The sequence below is a fragment of the Sphaerodactylus townsendi genome, linkage group LG06 (assembly GCF_021028975.2).
Source record: "Sphaerodactylus townsendi isolate TG3544 linkage group LG06, MPM_Stown_v2.3, whole genome shotgun sequence".
Classification (NCBI taxonomy): domain Eukaryota; kingdom Metazoa; phylum Chordata; class Lepidosauria; order Squamata; family Sphaerodactylidae; genus Sphaerodactylus; species Sphaerodactylus townsendi.
The window spans coordinates 130,305,461-130,322,605 of NC_059430.1; the positions used below are offsets into that span (position 1 = coordinate 130,305,461).

General features: G+C 46.7%; 1 protein-coding gene across 2 annotated transcripts in view; it reads right to left on the reverse strand.

Annotated features, from left to right (window-relative positions):
- MEIOSIN (meiosis initiator) overlaps window positions 1-17,145 on the reverse strand; it is a 33,490-nt gene extending 16,345 nt beyond the window's left edge. The window contains exons 1-10 of one of the 2 annotated variants that reach the window (XM_048502083.1): window positions 17,019-17,145; window positions 13,751-13,830; window positions 13,150-13,240; window positions 12,843-12,942; window positions 11,501-11,629; window positions 10,258-10,506; window positions 6,974-7,097; window positions 4,571-4,674; window positions 3,649-3,792; window positions 1,761-1,819 (exon numbers count right to left, since the gene is read on the reverse strand). In XM_048502083.1, the coding sequence (XP_048358040.1) occupies window positions 1,761-1,819; window positions 3,649-3,792; window positions 4,571-4,674; window positions 6,974-7,097; window positions 10,258-10,506; window positions 11,501-11,629; window positions 12,843-12,942; window positions 13,150-13,240; window positions 13,751-13,830 (1,080 nt within the window). In that variant the 5' untranslated portion in view covers window positions 17,019-17,145. Of the gene's footprint in view, window positions 1-1,760; window positions 1,820-3,648; window positions 3,793-4,570; window positions 4,675-6,973; window positions 7,098-10,257; window positions 10,507-11,500; window positions 11,633-12,842; window positions 12,943-13,149; window positions 13,241-13,750; window positions 13,831-17,018 lie in introns of both variants that reach the window. The other variant, XM_048502082.1, reaches the window with a different exon arrangement.

Genomic DNA, 17,145 nt, shown 5'->3' on the forward strand with positions numbered 1-17,145 from the left:
AAAATTTGGGGGCAATCCGTCCAGCCGTTTCAGTGTTAGGGCATGACTAACAAAGTCACTGTTAGCTTTTTATATATATAGATATGCAACAATCCTCAGCTGAATTAATGAACTGCCTCCACTGCTAAGCTTCTTCCTGCAGTTATTCACTTGCAATAGCTCAGTTCACACATGCAGGTGCTCATTTCATTCTACAAACAATGAGCAGGGAAACGTACATGTGGAAATCAGCCCCCAGGATAGTCTTGGCCGGAAACCGAGGATACAGACAGAATACAGATTCTGACAGTTGAACAAACATCGGAATGCTTACCAAACGGTACTGACCTGTAAAATAATAATCTTTTCTGTTGATACAGCCTCATCTAAGAGGAATGGTAAATGGATGCTGGGCAACAAAGTATGTACTTTTCTCAGCAGCAAAGTACGTGCTTTTCTGTATGCCGGGGATTATTTGGAAAGGAATTAAAACTCAATTGGTCAATATCATAATGGCCCTGTGTAGATCTACGGTGCCGCCTCGGTTAGAATACTGTGTGTGTTTCTGGTTGCTGCATCTCAAAAGGGACATTACAGAGCTGGAAAAAGTACAGAAGGGTGCGACCAAGATTATCAGGGGGTTGAAGCGTCTGAAGCGTCAAGATCTGAAGCGTCAAGATCTGAAGCGTCAAGATTATCAGGGGGTTGAACCAGAAGAGTCTGGTACTTTACAGTTTAGAAAAGAGACAAGTAGGGGGAGACATTTTAAAGGTTTATAAAATTATGCATGGGTGGAGAGAGAGAAGAATTGACAAAGAGAATTTGTCCTCCCTTTCCCAACATCCTAGAGCAGTGGTGGCGAACCTATGGCACGGGTGCCAGAGGTGGCACTCAGAGCCCTCTCTGTGGGCACGTGCAAATAGAGTCGGCCCCCTCCCCCACACATCTAGGCTGGCCTGGGTTGCTGGGCTCAATAATTAGCATTAAACCTAAGACCTAGTTTTGGGGAAGCAGTGTAGGTAACCCTGTTAAGTGCTGTTAAACCCCACTGATTTTCGTGCAAAGAAGTAAAGTGCAATCCTTTACCTAGGAGTAAGCTCAGTTGCTGGCAATGGGGTTTGCTTCTGAGTAAACCCTCCTAGGGTCATGATTCACCAGTTCGAAGAGTTGCATGGTTGCTTCAAAGCAAAGCCACCGACTACCACCAAGCTTACTCCCGAGTAACGCAGGCCTCAGAGCCAACCGGTTTTTCTAAACTAAAACCTCAGTATTCAGGTTACATTGCCGTGTTGGCACTTTGCAATAAATAAGTGGGTTTTGAGTTGCAATTTGGGCACTCGGTCTTGAAAAGGTTCGCCATCACTGTCCTAGAGAAAATCCCAGAATTCTAAGGGCACTGATGGGCAGTACATTCAGGACACGCACAAAAAGGAAAGATGTCTTGACACAAAAGTTTGATTAAATGTGGATCTTGCTGCCAGAGGAGCTAGTGATGGCTGCAGGCACAGATGGCTCTAAAAGGAGATTAGACAGATTCACGGAGCAGAGATTTATCAGTGGCTACCAGCCAGGTTGACTAAGGGGAACTTCCACAGTCAAAGGCAGTAAGCCTCTGAATCTCATTGCCAGAAGGCAACATCAGAGGATGGTCTCAGCCTCTGTGCCGTGTTGTTGGCCCTCCAGAGGAACTGAATGGCCACTGTACAAGACAGGATGCTGGACTAGATAACCCCTCACTGGTCTGACTTAGCAGGGTCTTCTGACATTCTTGTAGTACTCACTTTTCTCAGCAGGGTTCCTGAAAAGGTCTGTGGGGACAGATATACGTCTTCAAACAATACTGCAGGGAAACAAAAGGTTTTTTCCCCCTAAAAGTGATGTTTCTGAGATTTCAAGCAGGTTATCCATTGCTTTATGTCTTAGTCAAAAAAACTGTTGAATTTCAGCAAAAAATACTCAATTTATTACCCATCTTATCTAGCTGTAAGATGTGTTCTCAGATTGCCCACATCTTGCCTTTCTCAGTGTCACGTTTACTTCGCTGCAAGTCCCACATGTCAACTGCAACTGAATTTGTTTGATGGTCTGTCACACACAAGGCAAAATATTTGTTGGCACATCCAGAATCTGGGCCCCTCGGTCTGTCAGACCCAGAACTGATAATTCAGCAATTTAGACTTTAGTATGCATAACACAGCCCATTCAATCTCTGTGTGCCAGGAACAAAATAACTCATGGCCTTTTTATCTGTTTAAACCAGCCATTCTTAACCAGGGTTCCCTGGTACCCTGGGGTGCCGTGAGCATGTCCCAGGGTAAACAAGGCGCTGAAACACTCACTAGCTTCATTTTGTGGCAGGTTCTCCCACCGGTGCCAGCAAGGACATGGAGCTGGCCCATGGGGCAAGGCCTGCCACAAGGTCAGCAGCCACCACCACCCCCAGTGCTTCCCTTCACCCTGGGAGGGGAAGGTGGGGGATGTGGCAAGCAGGGGCAATGGGAGAAGGTGGAGGGTGGCGGCAGGGGTACCGTGAGATATGAAGAGTGAGGTCAAGGGTACCCTGACCTTGAAAAGGTTGGGAAACACTGGTTTAAACTAATATACTTCATTAATTGTAGGAACCCCATTTCTGGATAGGAGAGAGTAAATGTTGTTTCCTGAACTAGTCTAACTAACTAGAATGGAAGGAGATACAGGAGCTGCATCCTGCCCTCGTGGTTGCAGGATGGAAAAGAGGTGTGGAGAGGAGGAAGGAAACTTTCCTGACAGCAGCAGCCAAAGGGGCAGTGTCAGAACAATACCGAAAAGATGCCCTGTGCTTTGGACCCTCTACCTCTCTGACTCTGCAGTCCAGTCCCCATCTGAAGTCTGGGGTTAAGAGACAGACAGACAGACAGACAGACAGTGGCGTATCTACCTAGGGACAAGGGGTACCCCTTGTCCCCGGGCGCCAGTCTTCTGGTCACGTGGGGGGCGCAAAATTGGCCCCCCACGTGACCAGGAAGTCCTGCTGCCTCGTCGTTTTCGCGTGCCTCAACCTATCCATGTCAGTCGAGGCGCACAAAAACAATGAGGCAGCAGGACTTCCTGCTGCCTCCAAGCACCCTCAACCCCCCCGGACTCCCCCCTCCCTCCCTTCCTCCCCTCCCCAGTCAGAAGAGACTGCAGGCTGCTGGCTGGGAGCCCAGCCGGCAGGGGGAGGGGAGGTGGGCACCCAAGACCTTGCCCATGTCCATGGTGACATGGGCGGGGTCAAGGTCAGTGGGGGGTGGAGCATGGGGGCATCAGGGGGCAGAGCCTGGGGGGGCATTTACCCATGGTGCGCCTCTGGAGACAGAGCTAAGTCCTTTACTTCCAACAATATTTGAGCACATTTGTTTCCAAATCAGGTTTTCCGCAGCACAGATCCTGGATTTCATTTGTAACATTCACAGTAAACAGTACTGTGGATATTAACAATTCACTTAAAATGTTTGCCTGAGTTTCATGAGAAATGAGAACTACTTCTGGGAATTACCCTGCGGTTGAAAAAAAATATCAGAGCACAAAACTAGCTTTTGCAGAAAAGCAGACACCCCTACTTTCCTGTCCTCGCAGGATTAGAAAGTTCAAACACAGCCCACTGAACTCGCATGGAAACAATGAAGCCCTTCCTGTCCGACCCGTTACCTGGAGAAAGCTCCTCCTGACCCCCTTGCAAGACATGCTTGGGGAGCAGCCGACCTGGTGAGGAGAAAAGTGAGGGGCTCAGTCCCAAATCCGAGCAAGTGTTACTTTGGGCCCCAACACTGGGAGAACAGAGCAGCAGACTTCCTGATTAAAAAGAAAAAAAGAGAAGTGGGCATTATTATTATTTATTATTATTATTTATTAGATTTATAGGCCGCCTCTCCCCCAAAGGGCTCGAGGCGGCTCACAATACAGCTGTTCCAATAACAGCACATAAAATACATAACTAAACTAACCACATTAAAACAAATTTCCACAGCAGCAATTTCTTAAGATTTAAATAACAAAGATCAAGCAAAATTAAAGACAGGCGCCCGATCAAAAAGGCTGGGAGGGGAGAGGCAGGGCCCAAGATGGAATCAAGGCCCTGCCAAGATGGAAAACTGCCGGCCTCGGTGGGCGTAGGATCCATGCTGGGCCACCCTCACCAAAGGCTCCGCCGTGTGAACAGCTCTGATCTTACAGGCCCCAAGTGGAACCTTCCACCATTACACCCAAGCAGGGCCCGGACAGCTGGAGGGAGAGCTGCCCTATTCTCAGGCAGGTAGGCCAGGAGTCAAAAGGCCCTGGCCCAGGTCGAGGCCAGCCGCATTGTCACAGGGCTAGGGGTTTCCAGCATTTCCGCCACTGCTGAACGTAGCGGTCTATGCGGGACATAAGGGGTGATGCGGTCCCGCAGGCATGAGGGCCCCATACAAAGTCATCTTGCTTTCTGTCTTTGGAAGCATGTGGAAGGAGCAACTTCTTAGCATCAGCAGCTTATCTCTGAGGTCTGTGACATCTCAGTTGGAACCTGGGCCAGCCCTTCGGCCTCCTTCTCGCCCACCAGCAATGCCTCCCCTCAACCTGAGTTGTGACTTACCATGGGAGATGCCCACAGGAGACTGGGTGGAGAGCCAGGGGCTGGCCCTTGACACTTCGTCCTCTTCTTCCTCACAGGAGGAATAGTAACACACCAGCTCCTGCCTGAAAGCACAACTGATTCAGCCATCCAGCCAGACCTTCACTTGTTTGTTTTAGGATTTTATTGTCTGCACCTTTTGCAAGTTCACAAGACTCACAAGAGCACACACATGAAGCAGTCTTATATGGAGTCACGCTTTCGGTCATTAAGGTCAGGTAAGGTCACTTCCCATTACCTACCCTCTGATTCTTTTACATGGAGATGCTGGGGATTGAACTTGGGACCTTCTGTATGCCAAGCATGCAAGGGAGGGGAGGGAAGGGGAGGGGGCCGGCATCTGGACATGGCCCACCCACCCTAATGGAGGGAGGGGAGGGCGGGCGAGGGGTGCCATGTCAAACCTCGGATCTGGAAATCACGGAAACTGTAGATTTGTTCTAAAGCCTTTATTTCAGAGCGTAGGTAACATCGTACAAAAGAGGAATCTGGCGATTCCTGTGCAAACGCACAACCTATATCCCACTGCCCCCTCCCACCGAGCCAAACGGCTCCCCCTTCCCTCTACAAACTACAAAGCATTTACTACAAAGCAATGCAAGCCTGGGAACAGTTCACACCTTCCTTTGATAAGATCTGTATCCGGGATAACCTGGGGCACCGAGGGGTTTTCAATCCCACATCAGAGGATGGTGAACCGCCTCCCCCTGCCCTACCTGCCATTTGGGCACTGACAGACTCAGTCCCGACACCATGCAAGGAGGGGAGGGAGAAATGGCATGCAAGGGAGGGGTGGTGCTCTACTACGGAGCTATAGCCCCTCCCCTAATTCTGTGGTATCAGATAAATTTAAGACACCAGCAATAAAGAGAATGGCACTGATAAAGCAGCGAGGCAGTTGGAGTCATGCGGTTCTTTTTTGGGCTTATGGAACACTTTTAGAACACATAAAAGTGGGGGGCAGCAGGGAATAGTTATTAATAAGATTGATTACTATTAAAGAAAATGTTGTGGACTGATTTGGCAGATGCGTGTATATATATATACCTGAGTTTATATCATTGTTCATATTTATTTGTTATAATTGTTAAAAATAAGTTGAACTTACCCTTTGGATGTTGTTAACAAGAAATGATTGTATCTATAACTAATGAAATATAAAAAAAAATATGAACAATGATATAAACTCATGTATATATATATATACACGCATATGAAAAATTGGTTACAGCCAGAGTGCAACAGTAGTTGTGGTCTTATTACTAACACTTTTAGAACACCCTTGTATTTCTATATGGCCATTACCCACTCCATCCTAGGCCCCCTTATTATGCAGCATAACACGAGGAGGCACACCCCAAAGGCTTTTCGACACCTGCCACTACTTTCCGGACCCCACCAGTTTGACAAGCCGAGCAACAGGCTGCTGAGCTTCATAGGAAGGAACAGTTTTAACAATAAATAGCCTTTGTTGCTGTTCACAGTAGGAGGAAGGAGGGCTGAAAACTGCTATTAGTTGATTATTATTATTTTTTAAGTTCCGCCGCCTTCCTTTCCACCTGATGAGGGTCTGCAAGGCAGCAAACATTAAACAAAAGTTGAAACATTTGAGGAATTGAAATTATAAAAGAGTTCAATTAACATCCAAACCGACAACACTCGAAGGAGAGCCAGCTATTGGGAACGTGCCAGATGAAGCAGGCTTCACCTGCTGCAAAAGCCACTACTAATAAGAGGGAGACGGGTGATGGGGAGGGAGTGCCAAAGTTTTGGTGCAATGACCAAGAAGAGTTTGGATTTATACCCCCCCTTTCTCTCCTGCAGGAGACTCAAAGGGGCTGACAATCTCCTTGCCCTTCCCCCCTCACAACAAACACCCTGTGAGGTGGGTGGGGCTGAGAGAGCTCCGAGAAGCTGTGACTAGCCCAAGGTCACCCAGCTGGCGTGTGTGGGAGTGCGCAGGCTAATCTGAATTCCCCAGAGAAGCCTCCACAGCTCAGGCGGCAGAGCTGGGAATCAAACCCGGTTCCTCCAGATTAGATACACGAGCTCTTCACCTCCTACGCCACTGCTGCTCCAAGAAGATTGCCAACTGTCTAGCTTCAGGTGGCTGGGACAACCAGAGTGTACCGTTAGACTCCTCTGAGAGCAGGAGGTTCTTAAGGTATTTTGGTCCCAGCCTGTACAGGAACTTCAAGACCTTTAGTTGTGTTTCACATCCTTCAGGAATGTCAGTGAGTTGAGTTCTTGCTCAGTTTAAACTGCGATCCATTAGAATCCAGGGGCCTTATTTAAACTCACGCCCACCCACCCACCCACTTTTCCATACTCCCAGTATGCCAACCATCTGCCTTCTGCTCATACCCCATCAGCAAATGCCCACGTCCCTCAGCGTGGTGACGCAGCTCATCGTAAGCCATTTGTGCCACGCATGCAGAAAACACATCTCTGTCCTTGATTTCCTCTGAGCCGCTGCCCAAGTGCCAGTCTGTCAACAAAGGGTACAGCAAAAAAAGAAGTTAACCCTTTCCTGTCCACTTATTTTATAGAGGAAGCGAGAGGGAACAATTTTTGTATTACCGGTATGACTCTTTGATTCTGTCATGAGAGAGCGAGGGCAAGAAGGGGTGCATCAACGCTTAGCTCTCGTGGACCTTTTCTTACATGCCCAGGATACTTTCCCTCCGGGCCAGATTGACCAGGGATCCTGCAGAGTTTTTGCCATCTTTTGGGCCTAGAGCAGGGGTCACTGAGGATGGTGTGAGGGTTGTGAATTTCTTGCATTTTGCAGGGGTTGGACTAAATACCAGTGCTACCGTGTTTCCCCGAATATAAGACAGTGTCTTATATTAATTTTTGCTCCCCAAGATGCGCCATGTCTTATTTTCAGGGGATGTCTTATTTTTCTGTATTCTGTTCGTCAGGCATGCTTCCAAACAAAAACTTTGCTACGTCTTACTTTCGGGGGATGCCTTATATTTCACACTTCAGCAAAACCTCTACTACGTCTTATTTTCAGGGGATGTCTTATATTTCTGTGTTCTGTTCATCGGGCATGCTTCCAAACAAAAACTTTGCTACGTCTTACTTTCGGGGGATGCCTTATATTTCACACTTCAGCAAAACCTCTACTACGTCTTATTTTCAGGGGACGTCTTATATTTCTGTGTTCTGTTCACGGGCATGCTTCCAAACAAAAACTCTATACGCCTTACTTACTGGGGATGCCTTATATTTCAGCACTTCAGCAAACCCTCTACTATCAGCTTCCATTTTCAGGGGATGTCTTATATTTCTGTGTTCTGTTCGTCGGGCCTGCTTCCAAACAAAAAACTTTGCTCACTGGGGATGCCTTTATATTTCTCAGACTTCAGCAAAACCTCTACTACCTTTATTCGGACGGTCTTATATTTCTGTGTTCTGTCTGTCAGGGCCTGCTTCCAAACAAAAACTTTGCTACGTCTTACTTTCGGGGGATGCCTTATATTTCGCACTTCAGCAAAACCTCTACTACGTCTTATTTTCCGGGGATGTCTTATATTCGGGGAAACAGGGTAGAAGGTAACCTCACGGAGAGGCCTCAGCCTTTATGCCCTGTTGTTGGACCTCCAGAGAAACTGGATACCTACTGTAAGAGGATGCTGGACTAGATGGACTCAACTGGACCCTTCTTATAGTTTAACATTTAATGTATTTAAAACCCTGTTCTTTAACTGCACTAGGCCTGGCCCACCTGAAATGAAGCACGTTCGAGTTCAACTGATATTTTGTGTGTGTTAAACAAATGCTGCGTCTGCTCCCATGTGGACTCCGGAGAAGAAGACAGGGAAATAGATCTTTCATCAGGACAACTGGCTCAGAGAAGACCAGCCTGCTTGTTGTTAAAGCCGGCACGTGTGTGAAAAGGAAACCTTTTAACCCATTCTGCTCAGCCGACCTAATCAACTGGCTATCATTTCATTTCGCATCGTGAAGAGTCCTGTGACTCTCAAAAACTTCTTTATTGGCAGGATGGGCAGTAGCTCCATGACAGATAAAGCAAATTATTCTTTCCACACAACGCAAAATTGTGTAGGTGGCCACCAGCTTAGATAACTTAGCTAACACGTTTAAGGAGAAGTGTCTATTAGAGATTATAATGAACTGGAACACCGTGTATTGTCGAGGGTTTTCACGGGCAGAATCAACTGGGTTTCCCGGATGGCGTGTGGCCACACAGCTTGAAAAACCCACAACAGCCAAAAGGAACACCCTTCTTTACAAGCATCAACAAATTGGGGAGAGTAGAGAAAGGTAGCTAGAGGGGCCAAAGGCACTTGTTTGTGGGATAACAAATGTTGGAAACAGGACGTGGGATTTGAATGACCTAAAGTTTCATATTCTTATGCTCCTATACCCAAAGATTTCACACTAAGGCCCCTTCCGCACATGCAGAATAATGCACTTTCAATCCACTTTCACAACTGTTTGAAAGTGGATTTTGCTATTCCGCAGTGAAATCCAGCTGCAAAGTGCATTGAAAGTGGATTGAAAGTGCATTATTCTGCATGTGCGGAAGGGGCCTAAATGATATTGCATTTATTTTTGTTCTGACTTAGCCAGTCTTGCAAATAGGTCTCATACTCTTTAGACTGCACCTGTGCTTCATAGAGCTAGCTCAAACTAACAAGATAGAATTGTGGAGTTTAATTAATTATGGAAAGGTTACTGCTGCTACTGTTTTTATTATATTTATTGTTTTAATTGAGATTATTCGATTGTTTTCTAGCTGTAATGTATTGTGCTTGGTTGGCTTGTAAACTGCCCTGAGTCCTTCGGGGGTTGGGCACAGAGGTGGGATCCAGCAGTTTCTCACAGGTTCCCGAGAGTAGGTTACTAATTATTTGTGTGTGCCGAGAGGGGGTTACTAATTGGTGATTTTGCCATGTGATTTTTGCCTTAGTTACGCCCCTCCTCTCAGCGGTAGCGCGCAGAACTTGAAGCAGTCTAGCAGGAGGTGCACCGGCGTGCGTGGCAGCCTGCGCCTGCGTGCATTCGTTTCCCGCCCAAGGACCGGCGCAGCGGCTGCGTCCTTGCCACAGCCCCTCCCAGGAATGCCCCGCCCCTGGAATGCCCAGCCACGCCCCCATTGTGCCCCGCCCAGCCCCATTGGTGCTATGCCACAGTTTGAATCCCACCACCATGGGAACCTGTTACTAAAAATTTTGGATCCCACCAGAAGAAGAAGAAGAAGAAGAAGAAGAAGAAGAAGAAGAAGAAGAAGAAGAAGGAGAAGGAGAAGGAGAAGGAGAAGGAGAAGGAGAAGGAGAAGGAGAAGGAGAAGGAGGAGAAGGAGAAGGAGAAGAAGACGAAGACGAAGACGAAGAAGAAGAAGAAGCAGCAGCAGCAGCAGCAGCAGCAGCAGCAGCGCGAATACTACGCCAATACATTACAACTTCCTAGGTCTCTGGGTGAGGCTCGAATTGTAATGAAGGCCAACAACCAGCTAAAGATCTGGCAGCTGTGAAATCTACAATAATTAATAATAATAATAGTAGTAGTAGTAGTAGCAGCAGCAGTAGTAGTACAGGCACTTCTTTGGTTTAATTATTTTGCCCCCAATTCTTCCAGGGAAAGCTTTATACGCAAAGCTGCCCCAGCATACACACCTGAAGCACAGAACGGGGCTCTGTTTTTGGTGATATCCCAAAAGTTAGTGCTTGGAGGCCAGTGAGCTGCTGGCCCTGGATCTTGGAAGCTAGGAAGGAAAGGGTATTGCTTTTGGGAGAGTGAAGGAACGGAGGATGCATCTTCTGCATTGGACAGGCTCTCTTCTCTGTGTGGATCAGTTGGGAAAAAGTCCTCCTCCGGTTCAAGAGGAAGGCATTTGCACGCTTTCTTGCTTGCTCCTCTCCGCTCTGCAAAACAAAGAGATACAGAAATTCTTGAGATTAGTCTCAGGTTTCACAGCCATCTGCTTGGCTCCAGCAGCAACACAGTGCCCAGAGGAAAAATAAGTCTGTTGTCCCTGCGCAACACAGAAACATGAGGAAACTTTGGCAGTCATGATCGTGACCTGATCGTTCTAGATCAGTGATAGCGAACCTATGACACGGGTGCCAGAGGTGGCACTTGGAGCCCTCTCTGTGGACACATGTACGCACAGAGTTCATCATGTGGGGGGCAGAAAATCCCACACACGCACATCTAGGCTGGCCTGGGCCACTGAGCACAACTTGGGCGCACCGCAGTGAGCAGGGAGGACTTGGCTGGTGGGCCTGGTGCTTGTGCTCTGGGTGGCTGTTGCGGGGGGGGGGGGGCGCAGAGGAGGCAGAGATGCTAGAGAGGCACAGAGCGGTACATGTGGAACTTGCTGCAGGCTAGAGCAGGCTGGCCCCTGCTCAAGCGGGTGGGACGGGGGATGAGGGAGCCAACTGGTTTTTTCTAAACGAAAACCTCAGCATTCAGGTTAAATTGCCGTGTTGGCACTTTGCGATAAATAAGTCGGGTTTGGGTTGCAGTTTGGGCACTCGGTCTCAAAAAGGTTCGCCATCACTGTTCTAGATTCAAACGCCCCACACACTTACCTTATCTGTGCCCAGCTTCTGAAAGGACACAAACACACCTAGCAACCTGTGTTTCCCTGGTTTGGGTTGGACTTGCCAGTATTTCTTCTCCAGCTTACCCCCTACACCAAAAGTAGTCAGTAAGCTGAACCACGCCAGGGCCAGCCTTCTCTTCCCTCCGGTCCTTGACATCAGCTATATGGAACAGGGAGGCAGGCTGAACCCTCTCGTGGTTTTGCTGTGGAAATCAGAGACACTGCAGGAGTTACAAAGAAAAGCAGCAAAAGGAAAAAAGTCCACACGTAAAAATACATCAAAGCAGCATTTGTGGAATCCTTCCCCCAACCTGATTTCGGGATGCGTCTTGCCTTCCTGGGTTTCTTGCAGACAACTGGAGCCTTGGTTTTCTTTCCACGTGGGGTGGTTTCTCTTCTCCTTCTTTTCAGGGCAGATGGGCTCATCTGCTCAGATTCTCCTGCTTTTAGGAAAGAACAGTCAACCTGTTCATAAGGTCTCTCAAATCCTTTCCCCCCCTATTTTCTGTACTGACTGATATTATTTCCTGGTTTCATTTAAACCTTTTGCACTCATTCAAAAGTATCTTAATTCTCTTGTTCCCACTTATCCATATATTTGAAGAAGAAGAGGAGGAGGAGGAGGAGGAGGAGGAGGAGGAGGAGGAGGAGGAGGAGGAGGAGGAGGAGAAGAAGAAGAAGAAGAAGAAGAAGAAGAAGAAGAAGAAGAAGAAGAAGAAGAAGAAGAAGAAGAAGAAAAACCAAACAAACCTAAAATTTTTGCCCTCCTCCCTGTGACCAAATGGGGGCGCCCAGGGACATTTGATTCCCTATCTCCCCATCGCAGATACGCCTCTGCCAGAAAGCCCACAACAACCAAATATCAAAAGATTCTTCAAGGGCAACCTTTCTGTGTCTGCCATGAAACCAAAAATATATCCTCTTCCTCTTTTGCTGTTCCATCCCTATATATACACCCCTGGCATCTCTCTAGCTCCATTCACTGGTATATTTAACCATTTCAATTAAAAAGGCACTTTGTGAACTTGATTTTTTAATCTGACCTTGCATCTCTTTCATTTCTCTTTCCTTGTGTATCGTCTCTCAATAATTAAGGGATCAACCTGGGTCTTTTACTTTGTTCTATACATAGTCCTACTAAACAGAGATGTCATAGTTGGAAAGGTCCTTGATGGCTATCTAATACAACTAATACAAGGCAGGAGTGGGCCACTCAAACAGGATTCTGGTGAGATATGTCATTCAGATGCTGACCAGAGTCAGACCTTCCTCACAGTCATTTGTGTTCCAGAAAATTGTTAAGTGTATGTTTTTTTGTAATCATATAACAAAACTCCAATTTTGTGCAGTTGGGAAAAAAATTTCTGCTGCTGGATTAAAATTTGCAAGTGCATTAACAAGCAAATAATTTGAACATCCTGAAATAAGACTTTTAATGTGTTTTCGTAGCACATCTGCCTTCTATACTCTCTACAGCGACTTGCAAATGAATCCATCAAAACAAAGAAACTAGGGGGCCATTCTGGCCTTTCTTTGCCACAAGTACAAAAACAGCAGGTGAAATTAATTAACTGTTCAGTGCCTGAATGGGTTTTTACTTCATGACCCATTTCTTGTTAAGGTCCACCACCTATTCCTGACTCCCTCTGTTACCTTTTTGTTCCCCACAGCGGTGTTGGAGCAGTGATCTGGCACTATGAATGCTGGTCTGCAGGTGTTCAATATACCGGAGAACCCGGAGAAGAATTTCTTTCTGTTTCATGCGAAAGAATGCAAAGAAAATGGGGGCGGGGGGGGGGAGTTCAAACATCATTCACATACAATTTTTCAACAGTATTACCACAGGGTCAACGGAACATATTTAAACTGGCTGTGTCACCAGGGCAAATCCTCAGCGGTACAAAGCACACTTTTACAGAGCACTCGAAGAAGGCAAATCATTGTTTAAAAAGTATGATACCTTTGTCAACCTTTTAGAGCTGGTCCGTAAAGGGACGGGCAACATCTGAGCCAACTCTCTGAGCGTGCTGGTGTAATTATTGCTTTCTTTCCTGTTGAGAAGTACAGATCTCTCAAAGTTATTTGCTAATTTTAAAAAATACAGTTAGGGTTTTTTAACTTTTTCTTGTTTAAGGGTAATATGACAACTGCACGGATTCCGCAGCTGCGCTACTTGAGCGCAAAACTCACAGTCCTATAAATTTCAAGAACGTGGGTATTTTAAATGTTTCTGCAAACAAAAATGGCATTAAATGAGTACAAGTAAAGCACAGCTTTTTGTCATCCTTAAGACTACCAGAAATAGGGGGTGCCGAATCTCATTCATTGCACAGCTCCCTGTGCAGTCACTACACACAAGGCTGTGAATTAGGACAACCGTCCCATAGAAATCAGTGGGCTAAATTGATCATTGGTCTGATTCAGTACAAGTCATAATTGTACTGCAATTGTAAATTTTGCCCTTTAAAAATGACACTGGACTAGATGGACTCTGGTCTGATCCAGCAGGCTAGTTCTTATGTTCTTATGACACGGCTTTGCTTGTCCCCATCCTCTTTCACCTGTCACTGGAATCCTGCTTGCAATTCTTGCTGCTTGGTTGCAGCTCCTCAGGGCAAACACATCCAGTCTGGTCCCACATCTAGAAGGGTAGCAGAAGATAAATTTTGTTCATTCCTATCTCAGAAAGAAACAGAAGAGAGTGTGGGTGGCAAATAACCTACAGGGGAGCTAAACAGTAAAGAAAGGGACTTGGGAGGCCCTAGATGGGGAAGCTGGAAACAAATAACATTTTGCACTAAACCAAAACATTGCCTTTCTTCCAGGGTGCTTACAGAAAAATTTCTGTACCTCCAAAAGACTTATATAAGGCCCATTAAAAATCTGGAGTAGAACACCTACTGAATACTGTAGGTGTTCTACTCCAGCACCAAAAGCACCTGCTTTTGCTGTTTACTTTAGGGCTGCACTATAGAGCAGGGTAGCTGGATTTAGTTTGATAGACTGACCTAAAATATGCTCTTATATAGGAGGTGTGAGAATAGCTGTACTTCAACTCCCAGAACAAGAAAGTAAGTAAACCATGCATGATGATATATAGGTGAGAAGTGTGAAAGGGGGGTGGGGGGAGGTAACTAAGAATCCTGTGGTGGCAGTGTTGCACAGGAAGGGACTTCTGGGTGATAAAAGGAGGAAGGATCTTTCGTAAGAATAAATGGGGTGGTTGCTTTAGAGAATGGTACAATGGGGAAGGGTCAGTAGATTTCTGGACCCAAAAGGAAGAAATAATAGCAACTGGAACTTTCTTCCTTTTGGGTCCAGAAATCTACTAACCCTTATGGGGAAGACCCAGTTGGAAGGCTGGCCCTTGGTGAATGAGGGTCTTTTCCAGGGTACACTTGCCAAATAAGTACATCATTGTTTCTTTATGGTACATCATTTTGCCCTTTAAAAATGACACTGGACTAGATGGATTCTGGTCTGATCCAGCAGGCTAGTTCTTATGTTCTTATTTCTTCAGGGTACATCATTGTTTCTTTATGGTCAACCAATCCCAGGAGTTGGGTCTATGTTTGGGGATTGTTCTCAAGATAATCCCAAAGGATAGGTTTTGCTACTGAGGGCTGATGTTTTCTCCATGGTTTGGACACAGAGGAAATGGGAAGAGATCATCCCAGAAGCATAATCCCAGAAGGGCAGCAAAGTATGGGGAAGGGGTGGAATTTCTCCTAAAAGTTCAATCTTATGGGGGAAGATAGTACAATAAATCTTAGGAGAAAGGGGAGGGGGTCTTTTCACTTTTTTAAAAAAAGGGTGGTCCCTGCAGAGTAAGAAATATAGAGATCTCAACTGAAAAAGAAAATGGAGGACAGATGGAAGATTTTAGTGAGATGGGCTTCTCCTCACCTGGAGGAGGAAGTGTTTAACAAGAAGGGATTCAGTGATAGAGTCTTTGTAGGTAACAGGGAGATCTTCCTAAAGTGGAATCTACCTTTAAATTCAATGGGACCAACTCTGCACTAGGAAGTTCCTAGTTATCTAGTGGGAGAAGACAATACTTTGGGTTCAGTAGGGATCGCTGGGGTTGAGGGACACCCGTATGAAAAAGGCTGAATGTTTTAATGGGCATTTTTTTGGTGTGGAAACTAATTGTGTTTATGGGGGACAGGGGTTTATGTCGAAGAAATATTTGCAGAACTTGAAAATTGGACTCTATGAATACTGGGAGAATCAATTAAAATCCATGTACTGAATTGCCAGGTAAGCAATTCCATGGACAGGAGTTGTGTGTCTCTACACCAGTTTCTTGAGGATGGAATTAACAGGGAACAGATAAAGATCCCTGCAAAACTTTTACTGCCTTTCTCGGAAAGGGGGTGTGTGTGGGTGTGTGACCAGGTCATTTTATTTGGCTAGTTTACTCATTTGAAAGTTATTTGTAGAAGAGCAGCTTAAGGCAGCCATTCTCAACCAGGGTTCCCTGGTACCCTGGGGTGCCGTGAGCATGTCCCAGGGGTACCATGGCAACACTACCCCCCCTCATTTTTGTGGTGTCTCCCACCGGTGCCAGCAAGGACATGAGCTGGCCAATGGGGCAGGGCCTGCCACAAGGTCAGCAGCCACCCCCACCCCCCCAGTGCTACCCTTCACCCTGGGAGGGGAAGGTGGGGTGTGTGGCAAGCAGGGGCAATGGGAGGGGAAGGTGGAGGGTGGCGGCAGGGGTACCGTGAGATGTGAAGAGTGAGGTCAAGGGTACCCTGACCTCAAAAAGGTTGGGAAACACTGGCTTAAGGTCACCATTTTCAGAGGGCCTTTGGCTGAACAGTTCTCCTCCTGTGGTAACAGGACTTTTAAAATAGCTTTTTATGAATTTTAAGCAGCTTCATAAATTCTCATGGGTTTTAATAAGTTTTATGGATTTCAAATGAGCCTTATAGGTATGTTGCAACACATCACATTTGGTTTGGAGAGGAGACGTCTGAGGGGGGATATGATTGAAGTCTATAAAATTATGCATGGGGTAGAAAATGTCGACAGAGAGAGATTTTTCTCTCTTTCTCACAATACTAGAGCCAGGGGGCATCCATTGAAAATGCTGGGGGGAAGAATTAGGACTAATAAAAGGAAACACTTCTTCACACAAGGCGTGATTGGTGTTTGGAATATGCTGCCACAGGAGGTGGTGATGGCCACTCACCTGGATAGCTTCAAAAGGGGCTTGGACAGATTGATGGAGGAGAAGTCGATCTATGGCTACCAATCTTGATCCTCCTTGATCTGAGATTGCAAATGCCTTAACAGACCAGGTGATCGGGAGCAACAGCCGCAGAAGGCCATTGCGTTCACATCCTACATGTGAGCTCCCAAAGGCACCTGGTGGGCCACTGCGAGTAGCAGAGTGCTGGACTAGATGGACTCTGGTCTGATCCAGCTGTCTTGTTCTTATGTTCTTATGGTTTTAGCCTACCAATACTTTGTAATTTTTACCTTATGTTGTAACCCACCCTGAGCTCTTCTCAGTATAGGGTGGACTAAAACCATATACAATTTTTGAGGGATCTTTTTTTTAGCAGTAATTAAATACTATTTTTGGGGGTGGGGGTGGGGGGGTGGGGCAATGAATTAACATTGAATGGAAAAAACTGATTAAAGTCGTATTGAAATTTAACCAAGAGGGAGATCCTGAGCTGGACTAATTTGTGGAGGGGGGGGGGGTTACAATGAAAGGGGAGGCGCCTGAATAACGGGGGCCAGTGGTCAGCAGCATCCCCCCCCCTCCTCCATGGGAAGCCCCCTCCCCACTTCCTCCCTCCATCCCCTCAGGGCTACCTCTGCGGCCGCAGCCGAGCAACGTCAAGGCTGGCTGGCGAGAGGGGAGGGGAGAGCGCACGCGCGCGCGCGCCCGCCTCCTCAGCCCGGGCCAGCGAAACTCAGAGGCGCGCGGCGCGAAGGGCCT